The 27,951-nt window shown below is 45.0% G+C and overlaps 1 protein-coding gene across 2 annotated transcripts; it reads left to right on the top strand.

Moving 5' to 3' along the window:
* The first annotated feature begins 227 nt into the window (after nucleotides 1-227).
* On the top strand, nucleotides 228-27,807 carry LOC110500212 (cyclic AMP-responsive element-binding protein 3-like protein 2). Of its 2 annotated transcripts, none has more exons than XM_021577428.2 (12): nucleotides 228-647; nucleotides 20,130-20,361; nucleotides 20,599-20,783; nucleotides 20,870-20,945; nucleotides 22,553-22,761; nucleotides 23,074-23,220; nucleotides 24,405-24,463; nucleotides 24,730-24,798; nucleotides 25,113-25,212; nucleotides 25,434-25,557; nucleotides 26,288-26,519; nucleotides 26,676-27,807. In XM_021577428.2, the coding sequence occupies exons 1-12, from the start codon at nucleotides 549-551 to the stop codon at nucleotides 26,746-26,748; spliced, it is 1,605 nt and encodes a 534-aa protein (XP_021433103.1). In that variant the 5' UTR covers nucleotides 228-548; the 3' UTR covers nucleotides 26,749-27,807. The 2 variants fall into 2 exon arrangements, with proteins under 2 accessions (XP_021433103.1, XP_021433104.1); XM_021577429.2 differs by having other exon boundaries at nucleotides 282-647; nucleotides 20,605-20,783.
* The last annotated feature ends 144 nt before the right edge of the window (nucleotides 27,808-27,951 follow it).

The following is a 27,951-nucleotide window of genomic DNA, read 5'->3' on the forward strand; positions in this document are numbered from 1 at the left end:
CTCCACATACATTGTAGATATTGCGCTAAATGTGTATCCATTGCATTGTATGTTGCCCTTTATCTTGATACAACCTACGCAAATGGAATGCAAACCCTGTAGTGTTTTAGTCTAATTAGATGTCGCTACTCTTGTCCCCGCCCCCACCCACATTCCTGCCTGTCTGGTCTGTTCTGGTGGTGGGCAGCAAACTGCATCAAGGAAAAAGTCCATGGAACTCTGTGCAAAGAAAATAAACAAGAGCCAACACGGGGCAGTCTTCTTCTAACGCTATTTTTCACCTTTAATATTGTAATTCGGAGATAACTGATTTGTTGGCAGCACTGCTGCGTATATTACGGCGTTGTAGTTACATCAACTGCATAACTACGTTTCTTCACTGAAGTTGAATTAACTGCGTGGACAGAGTAAAAACATAACATTCTTCGGTTGATATCGCTGTAAAGTGTGTGAAGGAGAGTATTTGCTATCTGCGCTGCAAAGTATCATCATCAAGGGAACTGTCATCTAACGACACATTAGGAATCAGAGCGGTCGCATCGCCAAGGATGGAAATATTGGACAGTACTGAGTCCTTTTTACACTGGGATAGGAATCTCAGTGAGCTCTCGGAGCCTGGAGAAAACGAACATGTCTTATACAGCACAGTAAGTTATATATAGGCAAATATTATAAACAATACGAACCATTATGCCACTGCCACACTTGTCAATAGCACTTTTCTTATTATTGATTGCCATACCAAGGTTCTCAAGGTTTCTCTGGGGTGTTGACGTTAGTGAAAATATGCCATCCAGTTTATTTTCTTTTGTTAGGAATTTCAATTGAGTCTGCTATTTTCAATGCAAACTATGATTCGCCTCTTCATTGCCCTACATCGACCCACCATGAGTGGTGTAGGTCGATGGGCTAATTGAAGTTATTCGGTTTGTGGTGACAGAGTTAATAATGGATGGGAACCAGACACTTACTGTACACTAGGCTGAGACTTTCTCTGCTGTCTATATTTGGTGTGACTGACTACATTTCCGTTACTTCTTCCAATGCCATAGATTAGTGTACTAGCTGGAATCTTAAAACCTCAGCGAATTCACACCACGCTGATCTTTTATCTGTGTATTGGACCAAGTCCACCCTTCTGCCATCTACACCTTCCTAGTTCCAATGTACGATAACGTGCACCAGTGTTGTGGCCCCCAGCAAAGCCATTGTTCTTAACCCACAACAGGGAACTGTGTCCACAGACCTGCAGAACCGTACAGCCTGTGTGAGTAGTAAATCCCAGGCTTTGTGAGAAGAAACTGTACAGCCTCTGTGTGAGGGAGTAGCAGTGTGTGTGAGTGAGGGAGTAGCAGGCTGTGTGTGGGGGGTGGGTATAATTTGTGGAACGTTCCAACAGGAATCTGTTCCAAAAACTTCGTAAAGTACAAGGTTGCCAACAAACAACGCATACAAAGTAGCACGGTCAATCACCTAGCTAACTAGCTGCCGAATAGGCATCAATCAACTCACCACGTAGTTTATTCTTAATGTTTGTCGGTTGGTGTGTGTGTGCGGAGAAAAGGTTGATCATCTCAGATGGCAAGAGAACAGAGCAGGGTCTTTGTTCAAGACTCCCATGCCCCCCCCCTCTCCATTCCTTGGGTTTGAAGCCTACACACACACTCTCACTTTCTCTCCCTGGGGTTTGTTGACATGGCATATCTCACAACAATGCCAACTGTTCTCAGCTGCAGAGCAGAGCTCTCACCTCCCCTGTTACTGATTGGTATGTGTGTGTACTCTTGAGACCCCCGTCTGGATCTCCCGTCAGTAAGGAGGGCACATCTCTCTGCGTGTCCCTCCATCTGGGCACAGACCAACGTTGAATCGTCACGTAGGAAGACTGGACGTTGAGCATACATCTGTGCTTTACATTGAAATACAATCATTTTATGCCATTCCGTTTTTATTGATTTATTAAGGCCGGAATTCAATCCAATCACGCCTCGTCTGCAATGCAGCCTTTAAAGGCAACACTCCGCATTCGAGGGGGCTGCATATGTCAGCTCAATCCCGGACTAATTCTATTTGTACAATGCTCTCTTCGCTACTCATGCATGTCTACTATTACTCTTGTTTCTTAACACGATAACGCAACTAGTCTTTTTGAGGTGGGAGTCATAACCTCTCCGCTCCACAACAACATATCCCCACCACTCACGTTCCGTACCTAGAAACCCCATCCGCTCTTCATAGATGTCTGCTAGGAGATAGTCAGTCTGAAGGACAGTCACACACTGTCAGATGTTATTTTTCTTATGTTTCATATACCCAGGGCCGATCAGTCCTTAGAAAAAAGACAGCGTGATGCTAACACTTACAGTAGCAAAGGCAATTTATAGGACCGACAGTTGGCTGACTTAGGCAGAAAATATCATATAGACTTGATGGCAGACACCGATGTGCTTTTTGCTTACAGAGGAGTTCTCAGAGAGAATGTATCTCTGCCTCAAATATTTACGAAGCGCTACAGTCCGTTTTTTTTCCCGCAAACATCTAGAATACGGCGTTGTTCGTTGTCATGCACCCGTGGCCTGTTTTTGGTCTTATTCGGCAAATCCCGTGGTTTAGTCTGTCTAATATCAGACAGCTGCAATATTGCTTTGTTTCTATAATACATTTTCCAGACATGATTCATCCTCTCCTGTCTAGGTACAGACATTTTATATTTTGCGTACAGCCGCCGTTCTACATAAACTAATCGAGTAGCAGCCTTGTGTGACGATCAAAGTAGGAGCTCTCTAGGATCTAGTCATACATCTATGGGTTTATAATACTGTATATTACTGTGTATATTTTTCCTGCGTACATCGTGGTATTATAAAAGTTGAAGGGAAGTTCCGATTGACGTCCTCACCGTTCTCTCACAGCCCAGCCCTACTGCGGAACTTACAACTTAGAATGCCTGGCGACAGATCGAGCCATTCTGCAGACCGTAGGGATAAACCTCTTGTGAGAACATTGTTTTATCGCTACACTCTTAGGAAAAAAAAGGGTTCCAAAAGGGTTCTTCAGTTGTCCCCACAGGAGAACCCTTTTTTGGTTCCGTGTAGAACTCTCTGTGGAAAGGGTTCTACATAAAGCCCAAAGGCTACTACCTGGAACCCCAAGGCTTCTACTTGGAACCAAAAAGGGTTCTCCTTTGGGGACTGCGGAAGAACCCTTTTTAGGTTCTAGATGGCACCTTTTTTCCCCCCTAAGTGTATGGTGGAGACTGGATACGCAGGCCGTACTGTTAGAGCTACTGAAGAGAACAGAGTCTTTTGTGAATGAGCCATGTCACTACTGAGTCAGTGAGGTCATAGCAGTGATTAGTTAGAGAAAGCCCATTAACAGCTCTGCTACTTCAGCTCACCCTGCCTAGGCACTCGGACGACAGGAAGTCCCTGGTCTAAGATTCCTACATCTGAAGCCACCGGCCGCCCACAAGAGAACGTCTGTATGCCCAAAACCAACATGTCTGCCACCCGCCAGGCATGCCTCTGTGTTTGTTCTGTCCATATTTAGAAAGAGTAAGAGCTACAGGAGGGGTCAGGGAGTAGAGATGGGCCTGAATGGGCAGATTGTATTTCTCTGGGTCTGAATACTAAAATTACTTTATAGATATGTTTTGTGTAGTGTATTAACATGTGGACATATTCATAACCCATTATGTCTAGGAGTGTTCAGTGGAAACACTATGACTGGTTTAAACTGATCTGAGTTGAGTGTAGTGACGCCAAAGGCAGCAGGATCACCCTGACATGCAGGTTTGGTTATGCAGGTTACTGAAACCTCCCCTGTGGTGTCATGCGAATATTCTCTCTGAGAAAGTTGATCGCCAGAGGACATAAAGTGCAATACATCAATCAGCTCAGAGATGTATTAAGAGGGGGGGTAGATGGAGGGTACGGTTGGCAGTCTTATTTTAATAGAGCCCTCTTTCTCTCTCTCAGTATTGTATGTGCCGGTTGGACATGCCGATGAAGGACAGGGCACACACACACACACGCTCTGCTAGTCAAACAGAGAGTGGGCGCTCTCATGCTGTGTGTGTGGACAGAGTGATGCCTGTTCTCCACTGGTGCAGGGCAGCCTTATCCTGTGTGGCCCCTCATAACAGGCCGACACCCCCACCTCGTCTCTCTCCCCGCCAGGCTGAAAGGGCCGTCTGTGTGATGTCTGCTGGGAGAGAGGGTCACAGTCTGGGACACACACACATGGCACACGTGTGTGAACGCCCGAGCACACATTCACACTCACAACGCCACATTCACTCACTGCCCTAACCCAGTTCAATATCAGCACCTTCATTTCAGGAGAAGATCATTTCCGTGGGAAAGGACATGCACAGATTTGGTGCTGTTTTTCTGTGTGTGTGTGTGTCAAACATTCATATGAACGGAGTGTGTTAAGCACCGTGTACTTTGCATATATTAGACAGCCTGTCAATCAGCTTTTTCTGTGATGATGGTGATGTGCTTTGACGTGTGTGGTTTTTGTATGTTTGTCCCTGTTCCAGCCCTACCCATGGGCTCGTGTTTATATATAGCTGTGTTTCTGTCACGCCACACCTCTTTCTTCCCTCCCTCTGCATGTATGTCACTGTCAGTTAGTCCTCCCAGGCATGTGAGGCGCTTTGTGATCAGGAACAAATCATATTTCTCTACAGCAGATATTTAGATGTAGTATCATTTACAGTTGAAGTTGGATGTTTACATACACCTTAGCCAAATACATTTAAACTCAGTTTTTCACAATTCCTGACATTTAATCCTAGTAAACATTCCCTGTCTTAGGTCAGTTAGGATCACCACTATATTTTAAGAATGTGACATGATCAAAATAATAGTAGAGAGAATTATTTATTTCAGCTTTTATTTCTTTCATCACATTCCCAGTGGGTCAGAAGTTTACATGCACTCAATTAGTATTTGGTAGCAATGCCTTTAAATAGTTTGCCTTGGGTCAAACGTTTCGAGTAACCTATCACAAGCTTCCCACAATAAGTTGGGTAAATTTTGGCCCATTCCTCTTGACAGAGCTGTTGTAACTGAGTCAGGTTTGTAGGCTTCCTTGCTCGCACACACTTTTTCAGTTCAGCCCACAAATTTTCTATAGGATTGAGGTCAGTGCTTTGTGATGGCTACTCCAATACCTTGACTTTGTTGTCCTTAAGCCATTTTACCACAACTTTGGAAGTATGCTTGGGGTCAATGTCTATTTGGAAGACCCATCTGCGACCAAGCTTAAACTTTCTGACTGATGTCTTGAGATGTTGCTTCAATATATCCACATAATTTTCCTTCGTCATGATACCATCTATTTTGTGAAGTGCACCAGTCCCTCCTGCAGCAAAGCACCCCCACAACATGATGCTGCCATCCCCGTGCTTCACGGTTGGGACGGTGTTCTTCGCCTTGCAAGCATCTCCATTTTTCCTCCAAACATAACAATGGTCATTATGTCCAAATAGTTCTATTTTCTTTCATCAGACTAGAGGACATTTCTCCAAAAAGTACTATCTTTGTCCCCATGTGCAGTTGCAAACCGTAGTCTGGCTTTTTTTAACGGCGGTTTTGGACCAGTGGCTTCTTCCTTGCTGATCGGCCTTTCAGGTTATGTCGATCTAGGACTCATTTTACTGTGGATATAGATACTTTTGCACCTGTTACCTCCAGCAACTCTACAAGGTCCTTTGCTGTTGTTCTGGGATTGATTTGCACTTTTCGCACCAAAGTACGTTCATCTCTAGGAGACAAAAGCTCATCTCCTTCCTGAGCGGGATGACAGCTGCATGATCCCATGGAGTTTATACTTGCGTATGATTGTTTGTACAGATGAATGTGGTACCTTCAGGCGTTTGGAAATTGCTCCCAAGGATAAAACAGACTTGTGGAGGTCTACCATTTCTTTTGATTTTCCCATGATGTCAAGCCAAGAGGCACTGAGTTTGAAGGTAGGCCTTGAAATGTATCCACAGGTACACCTCCAATTGACTCAAATTATTTCAATTAGCCTATCAGAAGCTTCTAAAGCCATGACATAATTTTCTGGAATTTTCCAAGCTGTTTAAAGACAGTCAACGTAGTGTATGTAAACTTCTGACCCACTGGAATTGTGATACAGTGAATTATAAGTGAAATAATCTAAACAATTGTTGGAAAAGTGACTTGTCATGCACAAAGTAGATGTCCTAACCAACTTGCCAAAACTATAGCTTGTTAACAAGAAATGTGGAGTGGTTAAACAAGTTTTAATGACTCCAATCTAAGCGTATGTAAACTTCTGACTTCAACTGTATGTCATGTTGCTATTCTGTTTTATACAACAGGTGGTTCTAAGCCTGAATTCTGATTTGGTTAAAACCGCATTCCAGCCAGTGTCTATTCCACAAGTTACCGCCAGCTAAATCCGTGACGTTAAAATGCCTATTTACTCTGTTTCATCTGACTGTGCAATCCATTGTCTCATCAGCCCAGCCAGGCAATTTATAAACTTGCTCTCTACTATAAAAAAACATTTGGACATTCTCACATTTCTTTTAGACTAACATTTAGCTTTAAACAGTGGAGATTTGTATAAACCTGCATATTCGATCTCCAGATATCCCATAGTAATGTCCCTGTTTAACTCAGCCAGTCGAAATCACGAATCATTTATATAGAAAGAACTATCAATAGAACGCAAACTAAACTAGCAGTTTTACCTGTTGTCTTTCCACTTTCAGTTTGAAGTGATTGTGTTAGCTGTGTTGTTGGTTAGCTCCTCTGAACAAGTGTCCAGACGAGAGAGCTCTTTTTCTATGCCAGCCATTAGCTCATTGTTATGGATGTATCCAAATAAATGTCACTAGAAAACAGCTTAAACAAATGCAAATGCAGCTACTTTTCTGTTATTCTGGCTGCACTGTTTGATGTGTCTTTAAGTTAGCCGTAGTTGGCTAGCTTGCCAGCAAGGGATAAAAAACGTCGCCAGCCTGTATGGCAATGGAACATTTAGAACGAACGGCTCCGTCGTGTCCATAGATACAGAACAAAAAGACTGAACGACGTCTCTGGCAACCCAACCGATGGAACGTACAACCAGCCGGCTTGGGTAGCAACCTTTTAGTTTTGTGTCAGGCCTATATCTTGTGGAAGGATGAAATGGTATGAATCAATGAATCCAAATAACGTTTGTAGTGAAAATATGTCAATCATTATTTGAATATGTTTGTAACCCGTTGTATGAAAGTGATAATGCCCTCGATGCCAGTGTTTGGAGGACACATTGGCACGGTTTGCTGGCCCGAGACGTGCGGATATATCTTCCAAACACCGGCTTCCTCAGCATTATCACTTAAATAAGCTCCAGGGTGAGGTGCTGTACTGGATATTCAGGTTCTTCAGACAACAGGAAATATTTGCAATAATCAAAACAATAACAATCCCATTAGAAAGATGACCCCCTCGTTTTTTCAGGCGGGTTTTCTCCTTCCTCGCTATGGTGTTGTGTTGGGTGCCTCTTCCTCAAACTTCATAAATCCTTATTGAAGAGAAACCATCCGTGATACTGGAAGGTACCTGTACCACGCTCAACTTCATGTCGCGTAACCATGGCAACGGCTGCTCTTTAACCATGTCTGCTTTGGAAACGGCACCTTTTCTTTTGCTTTTCTGGTGCACTACTTTCGGACAGAGTTTCTCCAACCCCTCCACTGTGAAGTCTTCCTCCACACTCCATGTAGCTTTTCTTCTGCTCTGAAGCCAGATATTCATAGTTACTGTAAGGTTGTAATTAGTGTGTGTGTGTGTGTGTGTGAGAGAGGGGTCATTACTCCTAACCCACAGCAGCTAGCTTAGCTTCCACACTCTACAGCACAGCTACATTTACACTCACCCTTTCTTTCTTTCTCTCACTTGATGCCCTGGTTAGCTGTTAACTGGTACTGTGTGTGTCTCTCTCTCTCTCGCTCTCTGTGTGTGTCTCTCTCTGTGTGTATGGGTGGTGTCTATGTTTCTCTTTCGATTAGGGCATGGTGTCCCAGCCCTAAACAGGGAGAGGAGTCAAATCTACCATAGCCTAGTAAGGATATAGTTTGGCCTAGTAATCAGAGTTCTGCAACACGATCCAGTGATTGTACTCGTATTTCCCTGCTCTCTGTGTCATCTAACCACGGACTTCTGCGTAGCCCTACATTCACGCGGCCAGCTACCAAAGACCGCGGGCTCTCCTTCTCCATGGCCGATGTGAGTAAAACATTTAAACATGTTAACCCTCGCAAGGCTGCCGGCCCAGATGGCACCCCTAACCGCGTCCTCAGCATGTGCATACCAGCTGTCTGGTGTGTTTACGGACATGTTCAATTATTCCCTGTCCCAGTCTGCTGTCCCCACATGCTTCAAGATGGCTACCATTGTTCCTGTTCCCAAGAAAGCAAAGGTAACTGAACTAAATGACTATCGCCCCTTAGCACTCACTTCTGTCTTCATGAAGTGCTTTGAGAGACTAGTCATCGATATTATCACCTCCATCCTAGACCCACTTCAATTTTATTTTCAGACGATGCAATCGCCATCACACTGCCCTATCCCATCTGGACAAGAGGAATATCTATGTAAAACTGCTGTTCATTGACTAAAGTTCAGCATTCAAAACCCTAGTACCCTCCAAAACTCATCATTAAGCTTGAGACCCTGGGTCTCGAACCTGCCCTATGCAACTGGGTCCTGGACTTCCTCACGGGCCGCCCCCCAGGTGGTGAAGGTAGGAAACAACATCTCCACTCCCCTGATCCTCAACACCGGTGTCCCACAAGGGTGCGTTCTCAGACCCAACCTGCACTCCCTGTTCACCCATGACTGCGTGGCCATGCATGCCTCCTACTCAATCATCAAGTTTGCAGACGACACAACAGTAGTAGGCTTGATTACCAACAACGGCGAGACGGCCTACAGGGAGGAGGAGAGGGCAGCTCCACCGCCCACAACCGCAAGGCTCTCCAGAGGGTGGTGTGGTCTGCACAGCGCATCACCTTGGTCAAACTACCTGCCCTCCAGGACACCTACAACACCCGATGTCACAGGAAGGCAAAAAGGACAATAACCACCCGAGCCACTGCATGTTCACCCTGCTTCCATCTAAAAGGCGAGGTCAGTACAGGTGCATCAAAGCTGGGACAGAGAGATTGAAAAACAGCTTCTATCGCAAGGTCATCACATTGTTAAACAGACACCACCTGCACAGAGAGGTGGCTGCCTACCTACATACTTGATATCATTGGCCACTTTAATAAATGGAACACTAGTCACTTTAATGCCACTTTAAGAATGTTTACATATCTTGCATTAGCCATCTCATATGTATATACTGTATACTGTATCCTTCACTATCTATTCTTTACTATCTATTGCATCTTAGCCGCACTGCTCATTCATATATTTTATACTTGTATATTCTCATCCCATTCCTTTACTAGATTTTGTTGTTATTCGATTTTGTTGTGGATTTTTTTCGATATTAGGTTTTGTTGTGTACTTGTTAGATATCATCTGTTAGATACAGCTGCACTGTCAGACCTTGAAGCATAAGCATTTCACTACACTCGCAGTAGCATCTACTAACCATGTGTATGTGACCAATAACATTTTATTTGATTTGAATTTAGAATGAGCCGTTTAGGATCGAATCAGGGCACAGTAGTTTGTGTTTTAATTTTCTTATTTTTTTATCGCCTAGCACCCATTTCCTGGGCTGTTCACACGTGTTCACTCCATATCCCCTCCGTCCCTTCCATCTCTCTCACCCCCTCCCTATTTAACCCTATAACTTACTCCTTCCTCTATCCCTGCATTTGTTCCTCTCTTCCCTCGAGGCCGGGTGGGGGAAGGGGCAGCCAAGGGGAGCATGCCTGCTCCTGCCCCATAGTCTAAACACAAAGCTCCTTCACCTCTCTGATCCCTCTGACTCCCTGCATTTTGACATTGACATCATTTTCCCTATTAGACGATGTCAACCAGAGAGACACGTATTGAGTGCTTTCCAAACAACTTAATAAATGCATGATTGAACAAGTTGTTTCTCTCAGCAGGCGTGTAAAGCCTTTCACTGGAAGCCCTTATGCTGAAGGGGACTGTGACTCCATTTAACTACACCCACTACACTTACACAGAGCGAACGCTTGGTCAACAGTTGAAGGACGTCAGTGGGGCAGAGTGACTGCATGGCCGGTCACTGTGTCAGAGCAGGTTTGGGGTAAAGTTCAATGTCACCGAAGCGGGGTGTGTGAGTTTTGGACTCAATTAAGCTGCCTTGGTAGGAAACCATGGGAGACAGGAAGAGAGAGGGAGATAGAGTTTTCCAGACACTAGTCATCTTCCAGCCTTGTGTCTCTCTCTCTCTATCTCTCTCTCGTGTTCCCTTCTTCCCTCCCTCCCTATTTCCATCTCGGATCCTGCTGCTGTAGTCTGACTGTCAGTGGTGTGTGTGACTGATAACACTGTGAGTCACTGTCTGAACTTTGACCCCGAGGATGTTCAACTCATGAGCTCAACGGTCAGTCATTGAAGACGATCTGAGATTCCACAAACAGCAACTTCTATTTGCACCACTTTCACCTACTTTATTTCTTTTTTTGCAACTTTTTAAGTCGTCTTTTTCCAATCCAACTGCCCTCCCTAAAGCCACGTAGGAGACACACTTTCCCATTAAAGTGAACTGCTTTTCGAAAGCAGTGCACCGTATGGGCAAGAGGGTGCAAATCACCGGGGGGGCGGTGAGAAGACGATGGCGGCTCATAATCAATTATGGAATGAAGCGAATGGAACGGTATCAAGCACACGGAAGAGATGTGTTTGACGGGTTTGCTATCGTTCCATATGTTCCGTTCCAGCATTTCAGTTAAGGTGCCACCAGCCGCCTGTGGTGTCAATGTACCCTTTACTACACTGTAATGTAATTTAGCCATGTCCTATTATCATGCAGTAGTTTCCCCCCGTCTCAATTCACACTACTTCTAGTGATTATCTTCCTGAAACACACAGTGTTGTGGACAGTCTACATATCACACTGGTTAAGCATCACTCCCACTGGTATTAGTATCCTGGAGTTACAGACAAACCCTTCCCCCTCTCCTCCACCTAATCCTATCCAATCAGCATGGTCTCATCGGTCATTCTGACTCTTCGCCCTTCACCCTGCTCAAAGGGGGATAACTGGGTCACGTAGCGGCCGTTTCTTTGGTTGAAATGAATCGTCACAAACGTTTAAAATGTGAAGAATGCTGCACGAGTTTCAGTGTTCTGTTAATGAAAACAAAACAAAAAATAACATTTTCCATCCCGAGCCTGTTTCTTTGCAGGTTGACCATGGGATTGGATCATAGCATTGCGTTGGTCCAAAGGATAGGAACACAACCCTGGCTTCAGTTGGTCCCTTCAGCCCCCCCCCCCCCCCCCCCCCCCACGCCAGCCTGCCAGTCTGGAATCCCACCAAACCCCCCAGTCTGAGCCCTGTTTCCTGGCCTCAGCCTTGATAACCCCCAGAAACAGCTGGAGCTCCAGGCCTGGAGTGTGTTCATCCCTGCTGGGAATAACACCAACATCAGCCAACCACAACAGTCAGAACAGGGCCTCAGTCTTTATCGTTGTTGTTTTGAGTTGGTGATCTGTTGAAGACACCCTGTCCTTCCTGCTATCTGAGCCATCAGTCTTAGGGTTTAGAGTGTTAGAACGGGGACGTGCTGACTGTGATTCAATGAGTAATGCTACATGACTAGGTGGCAGGCATGCAAAGCAAGTGTGTGTGTGTGTGTGTGTGTGTGTGTGTGAGTGTTTGTGTGTGTCATTTATCAGTGAGTCAGTACACAAGGAAGAGTCCAGGGCAAGGTACAGCCTCATGCGCACACACACAAGGAAGATGACCCTTGTGCCCATGTGGGCTGTGTGTGTGTGTGTGTGTGTGTGTATGTGTGTGAGTAATTTCTTCCCTCTATTGGTGCACATCTGGTTTATGTTTTTCAAGGGAAGGTATTGCGTCATCAATTCCGCCTCTTCCCTTCCCCCCCGTGCTTGACCGACTTCCTCCCTTTGCCTAAACACACTAAACACACACAAACACACACACATTTATGCCCTGGGGGGTCAGAAATGACAGACCATCTTCTCATCACCCTCGACTTCAACATTAGCCCCGTGTGTGTGTGTGTGTGTGTGTGTCTGCAGAAACCATCCGTCTACCAGCTGGAGAAGGAGTCAAGAGAGTCAGCTTACAGCCCCTCACCCAAACACCCCTAACAACACCTCTCCCCCCATTACCTCACCCTTCCCTCACGCCCACCCCAGCTGCCTCTGTGCCAGGCCTAAGACCAAGAAGAGGCCTTCCCTCCCATCAGGAGCACCTCTGGAGCAGAGGGAGCCTAGCCCAACGACCCACATCCCCCTGCACAACTAGGCCTCACACACCACCACAACCCCACCGCCCCAGCCCCCTCCTCCATTTTATGTCCCTGAATAGTCAAGGCAATGACTGAGAGAGGGAGAGGGCTGTGGTTCAGTAGGCCTCGACAGTCTAACCTCTCCCTAGAAGACTGCCAGAGCTTCATTCATCTCTTCTCTTCTCCTCCTCTTCTTCTTCCTCTTGTGAAGCTAGTCAACACCCAACAGTTTGTTCACCATCATCATCTCACCAAACCATAACTGTCACACAACACATGATGACAAGGGACAAACATGATGGATAGGGGTGTGTCTGTCGGTGGTTGTCCTGGTAAGGGTCCAGATTTTCTGTGATTTCTGTGATTTTTTTTTGTGTGACAATCGCTGGGGTCGGCTGTTCTGTTGCTAGGAGACGTGAGCGCCAGTGATGGGGTTGTACATTTTCTGTTGGTTATGGATTCGATGTGACGTAGCCAGCAGTCCTTTCTCCTTTACCCTCTTACTTCCTCTTCTATAACCTTCTCTCCCCTCACCTCACCTCTCTTCCAACTTGTCTCCCCCTCTCCCCTCCTCTCTTTTCCCCTCTCCCCTTCCCCCTCTCTACCCCTGCCTACCTCTCTCTCTTCTCCCCTACCCAAACACAGGCCAGATGCAGGGTGAGACACTTTTTAGACAGTTAACACGAGACCCATTTTGTGTGTGTGTGTGTGTGTGTGTGTGTTAGAGGTTGACCGATTAATCGGAATGGACGATTTTAATTAGGGCTGATTTCAAGTTCATAACAGTTCATAACAATCGGTAATCTGCATATTTGGACACCGATTATGGCCGATTACATTGCACTCCACGAGGAGACTGCGTGGCAGACTGACTACCTGTTATGCGAGTGCAGCAAGGAGCCAAGGTAAGGTGCTAGCTAGCATTAAACGTATCTTATATAAAACAATCAATCTTAACATAATCACTAGTTAACTACACATGGTTGATGATATCGCTAGTTTATCTAGCTTGTCCTGCGTTGCATATAATCGATGCAGTGCTTGTAAATTTATCATTGAATCACAGCCTACTTCGCCAAACGGGTGATTTTAACAAGCGCATTTGCCAAAAAAGCATTGTCGTTGCACCAATGTGTACCTAACCATAAACATCAATGCCTTTCTTAAAATCAATACACAAGTATATATTTTTAAACCTGCATATTTAGTTAATATTGCCTGCTCACATTAATTTATTTTAACCAGGGAAATTGTGTCACTTCTCCTGCGTTCTGTGCAAGCAGAGTCTTGGTAATTGCAGCAGTTTGTGCCGCCTGGCTCGTTGCGAACTGTGTGAAGACCATTTCTTCCTAACAAAGACCGTAAATAATTTGCCAGAATTGTACATAATTATGACATAACATTGAAGGTTGTGCAATGTAACAGCAATATTTAGACTGATGGATGCCACCCGTTAGATAAAATACAGAACGGTTCCGTATTTCACTGAAAGAATAAACGTTTTGTTTTTTAAATGATAGTTTCTGGATTTGACCATATTAATGACCGAAGACTCATATTTCTGTGTGGTACTATATTATAATTAAGTCTATGATTTTATATTTGATTGAGCAGTCTGACTGAGCGGTGGTAGGCAGCAGCAGGCTCGTAAGCATTCATTCAAACAGCACTTTCCTGCATTTGCCAGCAGCTGTTCGCTGTGCTTCAAGCATTGCGCTGTTTATGACTTCAAGCCTATTATCAACTCCCGAGATTAGGCTGGTAATACTAAAGTACCTATTAGAACATCCAATAGTCAAAGGTATATGAAATACAAATGGTATAGAGAGAAAATAGTCCTATAATAACTACAATCTAAAACTTCTTTCCTGGGAATGTTGAAGACTTTAAAGGAAAAGGAACCACCAGCTTTCACATGTTCTGAGCTTTTTTACATGGCACATATTGCACTCTCCAACACTTTGTTTTTGCATTATTTAAACCAAATTGAACATGTTTCATTATTTATTTGAGACTTAATTGATTTTATTGATGTATTATATTAAGTTAAAATATTATTACAAATATATATATATATATATATGGTGGATGGAGCGAGACATGATGTCCCAGATGTGCTCAATTGGATTCAGGTCTGGGGAGTGGGCCGGCCAGTCCATAGCATCAATGCCTTCCTCTTGCAGGAACTGCTGACACACTCCAGCCACATGAGGTCTAGCATTGTCTTGCATTAGGAGGAACCCAGGGCCAACCGCACCAGCATATGGTCTCACAAGATGTCTGAGGATCTCATCTCGGTACCTAATGGCAGTCAGGCTACCTCTGGCGAGCACATGGAGGGCTGTGTGGCCCCCCCAAAGAAATGCCACCCCACACCATGACTGACCCACCGCCAAACCGGCCATGCTGGAGGATGTTGCAGGCAGCAGAACGTTCTCCACGGCGTCTCCAGACTTTGTCACGTCTGTCACATGTGCTCAGTGTGAACCTGCTTTCATCTGTGAAGAGCACAGGGCGCCAGTGGCGAATTTGCTAATCTTGGTGTTCTCTGGCAACTGCCAAACGTCCTGCACTGTGTTGGGCTGTAAGCACAACCCCCACCTGTGGACGTCGGGCCCTCATACCACCCTCATGGAGTCTATTTCTGACCGTTTGAGCAGACACATGCACATTTGTGGCCTGCTGGAGGTCATTTTGCAGGGCTATGGCAGTGTTCCTCCTGCTCCTCCTTGCACAAAGGCGGAGGTAGCGGTCCTGCTGCTGGGTTGTTGCCCTCCTACGGCCTCTTCCAAGTCTCCTGATGTACTGGCCTGTCTCCTGGTAGCGCCTCCATGCTCTGGACACTACGCTGACAGACACAGCAAACCTTCTTGCCACAGCTCGCATTGATGTGCCATCCTGGATGAGCTGCACTACCTGAGCCACTTGTGTGGGTTGTAGACTCCGTCTCATGCTACCACTAGAGTGAAAGCACCGCCAGCATTCAAAAGTGACCAAAACATCAGCCAGGAAGCATAGGAACTGAGAAGTGGTTTGTGGTCACCACCTGCAGAACCACTCCTTTATTGGGGGTTTCTTGCTAATTGCCTATCATTTCCACCTGTTGTCTATTCCATTTGCACAACAGCATGTGAAATTTATTGTCAATCAGTGTTGCTTCCTAAGTGGACAGTTTGATTTCACAGAAGTGTGATTGACTTGGAGTTACATTTCCCTTTATTTTTTTGAGCAGTGTAATATATATATATATATATATATATATACACATATATAAATAAAAATCGGGCAATCGGCTTTTTTCGTCCTCCAATAATCGGTATCGGCGTTGAAAAATCATAGTCGGTTGACCTCTAGTGTGTGTGTTAATATAAACATACTAACTAAACACACACACACACACACACACACCAGGCCTGTTAGAGGATTACACAGAGACATGCCTGAAAAGTATCTGAAGTCCTACCCCTTATATATGCCCACATGACTCCTTATGGAGAGTTGGGAGTCATACAGTAGTATGTGTGTGTATATGAGTTGTTTGGGTACTATTTAAGTCATGTGTACAGGACTGAGTGTTTCCTATGGTGGTTTAGAGTATATAGAGCCATATAGGCTCTACTAGGGTATAATTGGGTGTGTAACGGGATGTTTAGCGTGTAGAGTCGAGTTAAAGAGGTCACTCTGACTCTCTACTGTAGTCGGCCCACTGGACAGACTTGCATTTGTATGGAGTTCCCTTCCAGCTGTACATGTAGAAAATGGTATAAGTGGAAAAGGAGCGGAAAGAACATTCCAATGGCGAGTGGTCAGTTTTGTCTCTCTCCCTCGCTCGCTCTCTCTGTCTTTCTGTCTTTCGCTGTCTTGGCCTGAATCAGACTGTAACTTGAACCCACATGCCTGGCCTCCTGCCATCTCTACCCTTCTCTCCTTGCGCTCCCTCTCTCCTTGTCCTCCCTCTCTCTTTCTTTCTCGCTCTGTCCCCCTCTTCTTCTACTCCTTTCACATTCTCCAGGGAGAGTTCATCACTTTTTCCGCCTGCTGTCTTCTCTTTTCCTATTTGTTATTCTACCCTTTTCCCCTGAATGTTGCTCTCTGTTTTCCAACTTAGATGATATCCATGAAGTGTTTTCTCTGCCCTCTCTCTGAGATGCTACCAAGACACATTTTCTAGAAGCTTCCTATCCCCCGCTGTAGCATTTTAGAGACCGGCCCTCTCTGACTAATATTCCTATTGGCTCAGGTCTGTGAGTTCTGCCCAGAGACAGAACTCTAGTCTAGAGCAGGTGAAGGTTATTAGTTATGCATGTACTTCCAAGGAACCGAACTTGGGGTGGAATCAGGACAATAACGTAACTGTTTGGCTGACTCCAGCACACTGCAGTACAACCTGAACGGTTGTCTCCAAATCCTATGGAGTAATGCTTCTTAGCATTACTGTGAAATCTGTAGGCCTATTTGTTTTTTAATAACGTGCATACTTTAAATGTCTCTGGTGTTTTTCTTATTAGTTTTAAACATGAAGTTAAAGACGGCTTGTTTTAACTTCTAAACAGCCGTGGAAGTTGTTGTGAGTGAAAAGGCCTTTGTTTCACAAGGTTGTTGTCTCTGTGGGTCTTTTGTTAATGAGCAACACATTGAAACATCACTCCCTCCCTCCTACCCTTTCCTCAGCTCTACAGTAACACTGTTCCCTACTGTACAACATCATCCCCACTCTCTGACACACACATACGCGCAGGCAAACATACAGACACACGCAGAGATATATGGAGATCTATAGCAGTGGGGGAATAGGATGGGAGTACATGGAGATATATAGCAGTGGGGGTATAGGATGGGAGTATATGGAGATATAGGCTAAACTAAGGTCCCCTGACACTTTTACAGATGTAGGGTCTTAATTTGATCATCCTGTTGCAGGAGAACTTTGCAGGAGTACAGGAAATTCAAAACGTGTAGTGTATCTTGGGTTTAAAAAGGCTTCTGAAGTTTGTAATTTCCACTTTAAAATGAAAGACTTTCAGTTTTCCCTTACTAAAAATGTATCAACCCATAATGTCCATGAATTATAATCCACATAATTCACATTTCCTGTTTCTGAAGGATTATTTTCCTGCTATAGCAAACTGGCTCGAATTAAGACCACACATCTGTAATGCAGTTCATTACAAGTCCAGAACACAGAACTCTGTTACAAGTAATCCATCCAGCGGTCTGAGTCAAAAATGGGTGACCTTCTCAGTGACAGAAATTGTACACCAGAAAGAGCATTATTGTACACCAGAAAGAGCATTTCTGTACACCAGAAAGAGCATTTCTGTACACCAGAAAGAGCATTTCTGTACACCAGAAAGAGCATTTCTGTACAACAGAAATGATCCTAGTCATCCCACCACTGGTTAAATTCAGGGGAAAATGGGTATGACGCTACAAGCTAGGGACACCTGTATTTAGGGAGTTTCTCCCATTCTTCTCAGCAGATCCTTTTAAGCTCTGTCTGGTTGGATGGGTAGAGTTGCTGCACAGGTATTTTCTGGTCTCTCCAGAGATGTTAGATCGGGTTCAAGTCCGGGCTCTGGATGGGCTACTCAAGGACATTCAGAGACTTGTCCCGAAGCCACTCCTGCATTGTCTTGGCTGTGTGCTTAGGGTCATTGTCCTGTTGGATAATTAACCTTCATCCCAGTCTGAGGTCCTGAGCACTGTGGAGCAGGTTTTCATCAAGGATCTCTCTCTGTACTTTGCTCCGATCATCTTTACCTCGATCCACACTAGACTCCCAGTACCTGCCGCTGAATGCTGGTGGCAGCATTCAGCATAATGCTGCCACCACCATGCTTCACCGTTGGGATGGTGCCAGGCTTCCTTCAGATGTTACGCTTGGCATTCAGGCCAAAGAGTTCAATCTTGGTTTCATCAGACCAGAGAATCTTGTTTCTCATGGTCTGAGAGTCTTTAGGTGCCTTTTGTCAAACTCCAAGCTGGCTGTCATGTGCCTTTTTTACTGAGGAGTGGCTTCCGTCTGGCCACTCTACCATAAAGGCCTGATTGGTGGAGTGCTCTAGGAAGACTCTTGGTGGTTCCAAACTTAGTCTATTTAAGAACGATGGAGGCCACTGTGTTCTTGAGAACCTTCAATGCATTTTGGTAGCCTTCCCCAGATCTGTACATCGACACAATCCTGTCTCGGAGCTCTATGAACAATGCCTTCGACCTCATGGTTTGGTTTTTGCTCTTACATGCACTGTCAACTGTGGGACCTTATATATAGACAGGTGTGTGCCTTTCCAAGTCATATCCAATCAATTTTATTTACCACACGTGGACTCCAACCAAGTCGTAGAAACATCTCAAGGATGATCATTGGAAACAGGATGCACCTGAGCTCAATTTCGAGTCTCATAGCAAAGGGTCTGAATACTTATGTAAATAAGGTATTCCTGTTTCGTTTTATACATTTGCAAAAATGTCTAAAAACCTGTTTTCACTTTGTCATTACAGGGTACTCTGTGTAGATTGCTGAGTGTTTTTATTATTTATTTAATCCATTTAGAATAGAATAAAGCAGTAATGTAACAAAAAGTGGGAAAAGTCAAGGGGTCGGGATACTTTCTGAAGGCACTCTACATCATTGCGTGAAACCAACCAAAAGCATGTTTTTTTTTGTGTTCGCGAACGGGGGACAAAACACATGCTATTCAACAGTTTTCTTGTTAGGCTATGTACTTTATATTCCCTGTCCTCCACTGGCTCACAGAAGACATGATGAACTGCTGTTGATGCTAACTGGCAAGCTGTTTCAATGTAGTTATTAGCTACAAAAAAAATAGTCAGACCATTGTTACTGTTCCAGCTGGCTGATAGGCATTATTAGGTAGGTCCTGTTAAATAGAGTTAAAGAAGTACATAACCTGACAAGCAGAAAGTGTTATAGAGGTAGATAGTTAAATTAGTATATACCCATCTGATAAGACAAGTGCAGGGTACAGTACCGTCACACACATCGAATGCTCCCTCAGTTTATTGAGTGCATTTCTTTGACCCGAAGGTCTTCATGCCGACACAGAGGTAGGGAATCTAAAAAGCGGAGAGAGGAAGAAACATTGGACAGCTGAGGTTGAGAGGCCTGTCCTAACCTGTCCCAAGCAGTGACGAGAGATGAGTTTTCAGGTCACATCAAGAAAGGAAGACGGGAAGGAATGTGCATGGAGGAATGCTCTGAGGGTAGGATCGGGGGGATGGAAGGAAGAAAGAATGGAGGAGAAGTGGAGAAGATGGCTGCCGGCCTTGGCCTTTACTCAAAACGTCTCACCGCATTGAGAGATGGGAGGATGAGATATGGCCGCTCTGATTGGTTGGAGCCATATCAGCCTCTGTTGTCACTGGAGGAGAGGGGATTTTACAGCTCTGTGATTGGCTGTTTGTTGCTGGCCTGCTGGGGGGCTTTTCCTCAAAGAAAGTGCTGATAGCCATAAAATAGCTTTTATAGGCAGTAATTACAGACTAGCTACTGGTATATGCTATAATAATGACATGGTATATGGTGTAATAACTAGACAGTGTGATGACTAGATGGTATCATGTCTGTGTCCGTCTGTGCTCTTAGCCTTAAGTCTGTGTTTCGCATATCTTTTGTCAGTCTCATTAACATCAGTCTATCATTAAAATCTCGCCCCCCCCTCCCCCTTAACAGCACTTCACAGACCTCCTGGATGACTTTTCCCAGGATGCTTTGCTGGGCCAGCTGCTGAGCGACCCCTTCCTCTCCGGCCGGGAAGGAGAGGCCATGGACGAGGGGGAGGATTTTACCCCGTCCTCCCCGCTGCCGCCCCACATCCAGGCGGAGCACTCCTACTCCCTGTGTGGGGACTCCCGGCCCCAGTCGCCCGTCTCACATCTGCCTGGGGAGCAGGGGAGCGATGCAGGTGAGAGGGGGACGGCAGAGTGAGGAAAGAGCGGAGGGTTTTGGGCCTCAGTGGCAGTTGTAGATTGCATGCCGTATTGTAATGTGTGGACTATCTACGGCATCTATAAAAAGAAGAGGGTGGCAATATAGACATATGTGGAGATGTGTACATTCAGTGCCGCACAAGACAACGAACAATACGTACAGTATCTAATGTAAGTGACTGTGTTGATGCCGACGTGTCTCTTTCTGTTAGAATCAGATGGTGAGGATTGGTCCCTGGAGCAGGAGGAACAGATGGAGGTGTTGCTGTGTGACCCTCCAGCCCTGCTGCCCACCCTAACCCTCTCCCTGGCCCCTGAGGGCCACATCACTGAGGCCCCGGCCCCACCAGCCCCCAAGCCCAACCCACAGACCGCCACACAGGGCAAGGCCAGCAAGGTAATAGGACGTCTAGAGTCGCAGCACATGCAGACAGGCCCACAATGCACGCGTGTAACGTCCCTCTCTGCTGTCTGATTGTCTAGGCGAAGGAGATTGGTGAGATCCAGATCAAACTGGAGCCTCATGAAGTGGACCAGTTCCTTAACTTGTCTCCTAAAGGTGAGACCTGACACACACCATATCGTACTGCCACACTACTCATAACCTCTCTGTTTGACCTGGGTCAAATATACGTGTCAAATACTGTGCTAACTCTTTCCACCTCATTAAATAATATAACATATGCCATTTAGCAGACGCTTTTATCCAAAGCGACTTAGTCATGTGTGCATACATTTTGAAGGTAAATCAAGCACTTTGAAGTATTTGACAATGTATATGGTATGTACAAAATATTTGTTTTAAATACAAACGCTCTGACGAAGGTCGTGAGGCCGATACGTAAGCCTATTAAAGAGCAGTGATTACTATCCAGAGCAGTGTGTGGGTTTCTTCTTAAAAAAAAGAATACAAACGAAACATGTGAAGTGTTGGTTTCATGAGCTAAAATAAAAGGTCCCAGAAATTTCCATACGCACAAAAACCTTATTTCTCTAATTTTGTGCACAAATTTGTTTACATCCCTGTTAGTGAGCATTTACCGTTGCCAAGATAATCCATCCACATGACAGGTATGGCATAATCAAGAAGCTGATTAAACCGCGTGATCATTACACAGGTGCACCTTATGCTGGGTACAATGAAAAGCCACTCTACAATGTGCAGTTTTGTCACATAACACAATGCCACAGATGTCTCAAGTTTTGCAATTGGCATGCTGACTGCAGGAATTTCCACCAGAGCTGTTACTAGAGAACGGAATGTTAATTTCTCTACCATATGCAGCCTCCAACGTTGTTTTAGAGAATTTGGCAGTACGTTTGCTGATGTCAACGTTGTGAACAGAGTGCCCCATGGTTGTGGTGTGGTTATGGTATGTGCAGGCGTAAGCTACGGACAACAAACATAATTGCATTTTATCGATGGCAGTTTCGATGCACAGAGATACCGTGATGTGATCCTGAGGCCCATTGTTGTGCCATTTATCCACCGCCATCACCTCATGTTTGAGCATGATAATACACGGCCCATATTGCAAAGATCTGTACACAATTCCTGGAAGTTGAAAATGTCCCAGTTCTTCCATGGCTTGCATACTCACCAGACATGTCACCCATTGAGCATGTTTGGGATGCTCTGGATCGACGTGTACGACAGCGTGTTCCGGTTTGCACAGCCATTGAAGAGGAGTGGGAGAACATTCCACAATCACAGGTCACAATCAACAGCCTGATCAACTCTATGCGAAGGAGATGTGTCACGTTGCATGAGGCAAATGGTGGTCACATCAGATACTGACTGGTTTTCTGATCCATGCCCCTACCTTTTTTTTAAGGTATCTGTGACCAACAGATGGATATCTATATTCCCAGTCATGTGAAATCCATAGATTAGGACCTAAGAAATGTATTTTGTGTTGACTGATTCCCTTATATGAACTGTAACTCAGTAAAATCTTAAGTTGTTGCGTTTTATATTTTTGTTCAGTATAGTTATTATGCAGGCGGATCAGTGTTGTGCTGCTCTGAGGACCCCTTCTAGCCACTGATGGATAATGTTGACATTAAGTACAATCCAATGTGTAAAGTCTGTAAATGTTAGTGTTGATAATCTCCAGAGAACGTTTGCAAGTGTGTAACCTGTTTGTGTGTGTTTCCCCTCACAAGGTCTGGAGTCTCTGCAGATGCCACCCACCCCTCCCTCCTCCCACGGCAGTGACTCCGAGGGCAGTCAGAGCCCGGTACACGCCAGCACCCCCCAGAGCCCCTCCACCCCCTCCTCTCCCCTCAGCCCTGCGCCCTCCCAGGCCGGCCTCAAGGTGTCTCAGCGCACACCCTCCTCCCTCTCCAACTCCCCTCTTCTCACCGCCCCACACGTAAGTACAACACAGACTGGGGACCAGGGATTCACTGAAAAGATACAGGGACCCTGTTGGCAGAATATGAATCCTTCCAGCCTTCCTTCGGGTGATCACTGATCTGAGAGAGATTGGATAAGTTAATGCGAGGTTATCACCGTATTGCGTTCACCAATCCAACCTGGTCAGATCAGTGACAACCTCCCCTGAAACTTAAGGAATGAGCGATGGAACTATTCAGAGAACAGATACTGGGAAGTCACTGAAATAAGATACAGTATGTCAATTTATCTGATGGCCTCTGATGACACTTCATCTCCTCCACCGTAGAAGTTGCAGGGCTCTGGCCCTCTCATGCTGACAGAGGAAGAGAGGAGAACCCTGGTTGCAGAGGGTTACCCTGTTCCCACCAAGCTGCCCCTGTCCAAGGCGGAGGAGAAAGCCCTGAAGAAGATACGCAGGAAGATCAAGAACAAGGTGGGACTTGGGATTACGATTTCTGGTTTGAAATGTCAAACAATAGTTAGGAACATAAATATAAACGCAACATGCATCAATTTCAATGATTTTACTCAGAGTTCATTTATGAAAATCAGTCAATTGAAATAAATAAATTAGGCCCTATTCTTAATTTCACATGACTGGGCAGGGCTGCAGTCATGGATGGGCCTGGGAAGGGCGTAGACCCATCCACTTGGGAGCCTGACCCACCCACTGTGGAGCCAGGCCCAGCCAATCAGACTGAGTTATTCCCCACAAAGGGCTTTAAAACAGACAGAAGTTGTCCTCAGTTTCATCAGCTCTCTGGGTGGCTGGTCTCAGATGATCCCGCAGGTGAAGAAGCAGTATGTGGAGGTCCTGGGCTGGCACGGTTACAAGTGGTCTGCAGTTTTGAGGCTGGTTGGACATACTGCCAAATTCTATAAAATTACGTTGGAGGCGGCTTATGGTAGAGAAATTAACATCCCGTTTTCTTGAAAGAGCGCAGGTGGACATTCCTGCAGTCGGCATGCCAAATGCACACTCTCTCAAAACTTGAGACATCTGTGGCATTGTGTTTTGTGACAGAACTGCACATTTTAGAGTGGCCTTTTATTGTCCCCAGCACAATGTGCACCTGTGTAATGATCATGCTGTTTAATCCGCTTCTTGATATGCCACACCTGTCAAGTGGATGAATTATCTCGGCAAAGGAGGAAATGCTCACTAACAGGGACGTAAAACACATTTGTGCACAACATTTGAGAGAAATCAGCTTTTTAATGTGTATGGAACATTTCTTGTATCTTTTATCATGAAGCATGGTACCAACACTTTACATGTTGCGTTTATATTTTTGTTGACTATATTCTGTATACAGTGGGGTCTAAAATGATTGACGCCCTTGATAACGCTCAGCAACAATGACTGTATATGTTGTTTTTAAATCCTGAGACATTGTATTCTCATTCAGGATTATAAATATAATTATTTTATGCAGTCATTATTGGTCTTTATCAAGGGTGACAATCATTTCCGACCCCACTGTCTATATATTTATCTTTAATACTTTCTATTTCTGCCTGTGCCCGACATGCAATAACACACTTCAAGAGTGATACATTAAAGTGACACTTCCGTGAGCCATGACTTGGAAGTAATTTCGACACCCTTTCTTTCAGATCTCTGCTCAAGAGAGCCGCAGAAAGAAGAAGGAGTACATGGACGCCCTGGAGAAGAAGTGAGTCTTTCGTGATGTTCTCATTCGGCGTGAAATCAAATGTGTTGCTTTGGGTGATGCGTTTTTTTTGTTTGTTTGTCCTTCTATTTCTTTGGTAATTAATTTGCATCCTGATCAAATGCTATAGATAAATACTTTATTATGACAAGTCATAAAACTCAAAAGTGCTTTAAACAAGTACAGCAGTAACGTCTGTCAAGGCATTGTGTCCCCTGGTTATTCCTTCTACCCGTCACTGATCTTGTAGTTCCCCCTTTTGTCCACAGGGTGGAGAACTGCTCCAATGAGAACAGCGAGCTGCGCAGGAAACTGGAGAATCTGGAGTGTACCAACAAGTAAGAGACGTACATGATATAGTGCTGCAGGGTATGTTTCGTGCTTCATCCTCTCCTACATTATTAATCCGACCTTGTAAAATGTATCACACAGTTCACTGAGTCGAGCGGAGCGTGATGTTTAGTTGTGTTTTCATGTGTCTGTGCACGAATACACACCGTGTAACACACCGAGAATGCGCGCGTGTGAGAATGAGTGCGTGTGTATTGTCTTCGGCGGGGTGTGTGAGTGTGTCTATGACTAAGCTCTCCCCCCCCCATCCCCTCATGCCCTCTCCCTTTCCCCCCTCTCTCCCCTCGTCACTTCTCTCTAGGACTCTAATACAACAGCTGCACTCTCTGCAGGCGGTGGTGGCAGGGAAGGTTCCCCGCTCCTGCAAAGTCACTGGCACCCAGACCTCCTCCTGCCTCATGGTGAGACTCCCCAACACAACGCTCAGCCGTGTGTGTGTGTATGTGTGTGTGTGTGTGTGTGTGTGTGTGTGTGTTTCATATTGATTGGATAACCTTTTGCTTTTCATTTTATATGACTCCTGCATGCTCTGTGTGTCAGCTGTTGTGGGCAGACTATCTTGTCCTTTTCATGTAAATGCTTGACTGTGGAGCCTACTGACATATCGGGGGTGTGTGTCTAGGTAGTGGTGCTGTGCTTCGCTGTGTTCCTAGGGAGTTTCTACCCCAGCCTGGGTCCCTGCTCCTCCATCACAGAGACTGGCCTCTCCAGAGACATGGCCATGCAGGAGTCTTACACAGCTACAGGTACTGTACACACACACACACACACAGTCAGTCAGTCAGTCAGTCATACGTTGCACATTCATGTTTCATGGATTAATGCTGATCTTTTTATAGTGTGTGTGCGAGCGAGGCATTAGCTCTGAATCTCTGAGTGCTGAGGGACTAGCAGTGTTCTGTAATCCTACCAGTCACACACACACACACCTTTTTTTGAGTGTTTTGGCGTGGCCTCCTGGAAGAGTGTACACTTGAATGTCGTCGTTTCCCATTCAGCGGGACTATCATTAGCATGATTAAGCTGCAATGCAGCCATTTTAATGATGACTGATCTTTGCTCCCCCTACCGCTCTTCTCCCTCCCACACACAGCCTGTTTGCCACAGAGCCCAGTATCAGTGTTGCTGGCAGTCCGCCCTACAGTAGAACAGTCTGGATGTAGGCTATGTACAGAGCAAGGTTTACTGTTGGTAGGGTTGGGTTGTTTTTTTTTGTGTGTAATCCTTTTCATGAGACTTCATTTGTAAATCTTGTTAAGAGGGTTGCAGGGATGTAGGATTGCATTAGTAGTAGACTTGATCATATCAAAGGATTATACCGGCCCTAAAAACCAAAAGACATTTCAACAAGGGAATATGTAAAAGATTAAGGTAGGCATGTCATTGAGTACTTTCTCCTTTCTGGACATGATGTGATCAGACAGGTGTTTTTTTTTTTAAATATATATATATTTTTTTACCCATGATCCTTCACAGTGAAGTCCAGGAGCCTGCTGTCCTATGAGGAGAGAGGGCTAGACGAGCCACACCTTCTGGGTCTGGGCGGGGACTATCCTGACCAGTTGGAGAGGCCCACGGTCGTCATGGCAGCGTGGCGCTCTGAGAAAAAGCAGCAGAAAGGGGAGGAGTCACACCGTGCTGAGACACGCTCACCTTTCAACAACAGTGATGCGAATCCACAGAAACCCCTGCTATTAGACCTGCACAGGTAACAGACACACACACACACACTTATGGTAGGCGATGATATCAGAGACTGTATGAGACAGAAAAACTTGTTTTTGACACGATTTTAGGGTATTGATGCCAGTAAAAGTCTAGTACTGTAGTTTCTTATTGGTTCGTCTCTCTTCTTCTGCTTCAGGTCTCTGGAGCAGAGGGTGAACGACAGCACTAAAATCATAGAGCTGGAGAGAACGGTCAACGAGACGTCATAGGGCTCTACCTCTGACTCCTCACCCCTGACCTTCGACCTTCCCTCTGCAGGCGCAGGAGACGGAGGCTCTCTGTATTTATAGAATCCTTTTTTTGATATCTTTATTATTTTATCGTATGTAGTTGTTGTTCTTTTTATATTGTGTTTTTATTCCATTCCAATAGTACCACCGCCGTCTGATATATTTTTGTGTTCATGCTTTGTTTCTATTTTGCCTTTTATTTGCTTTACTTCTTTATATATTTGAGGACATGCTTTGCTCTGGCCATTATGCTCTGTTACATTTGAGTGAGTGGTATTTCGTTCTGTATCTCTATGGTGATATTCCCCTCCATGTGATGGTGGTGTTATGAGGATGGGGCCGCGGAGGTCTGTGAATACTCGACTGTCTTCTTCACAGTGATGGGGCTTTCTATCTCAAATGCTATTTCCTTTCCGTATTGGTTTCCTGTCGATATTTTTTTTTCAGGATGGATTCAGAATAGCACACTGTGTCCTTAAATATGAGTATCTGTCAAAAGCCAAAGGTCTTCGTAGCGAACCCTATTTTTGTAAATGTAAATAATAACAATGTAATAGTCAGCCTACATGTGTGCGGTCAGTAAAAACAATGTTGACGGACGTTGATCGATGGTTGGATGTTGAGACAATCAAGCTTTATAATACAGCCTTATGACACAGTACTTTTTATACCGGATAATGTGTGTAGGGAATGTGTTGTTTCCTAAACTAAGATACGTTCCTGCTGGAGAAAACACAATGGTGGCCTTGTGAAATGTAATGAACCACTATGAGGTTTCTGCTAGGTCATAGTCTCCGTACCACCTGCGCTGTCTCACACAGATGAATAGAGCCATACGCGCCTTCCCCATTGGCCTGCACCCTGCCGTCAATCCACTCGTACTGTGTCCCCCAAAGAGTCCATTGTCATTCTTATTTATTGTATATAAACTGTTGAGTCACATTTTTGCCTCCACAGGACCTATATTTGTCTTTTATGGGTTCTCTTTTTTGGTTTTTGATTAAAACAAATAAATATTTTCCGTAGTAAAAGCATCAACTGCCGTGTAAGATTGTCCTGCTTTGAAGTGTGATTGAAGTCATGTGTATGTGTGTTTGAGACTGCGAGCACGCATACCCTCACTGTGAGCATGTGTCAGTCAATAATGACATAAGCGTCAGAAGTCGTACTAAGCCCTTCCCA

The sequence above is a fragment of the Oncorhynchus mykiss genome, chromosome 21 (genome assembly GCF_013265735.2).
Source record: "Oncorhynchus mykiss isolate Arlee chromosome 21, USDA_OmykA_1.1, whole genome shotgun sequence".
Taxonomy (NCBI): Eukaryota; Metazoa; Chordata; class Actinopteri; order Salmoniformes; family Salmonidae; genus Oncorhynchus; species Oncorhynchus mykiss.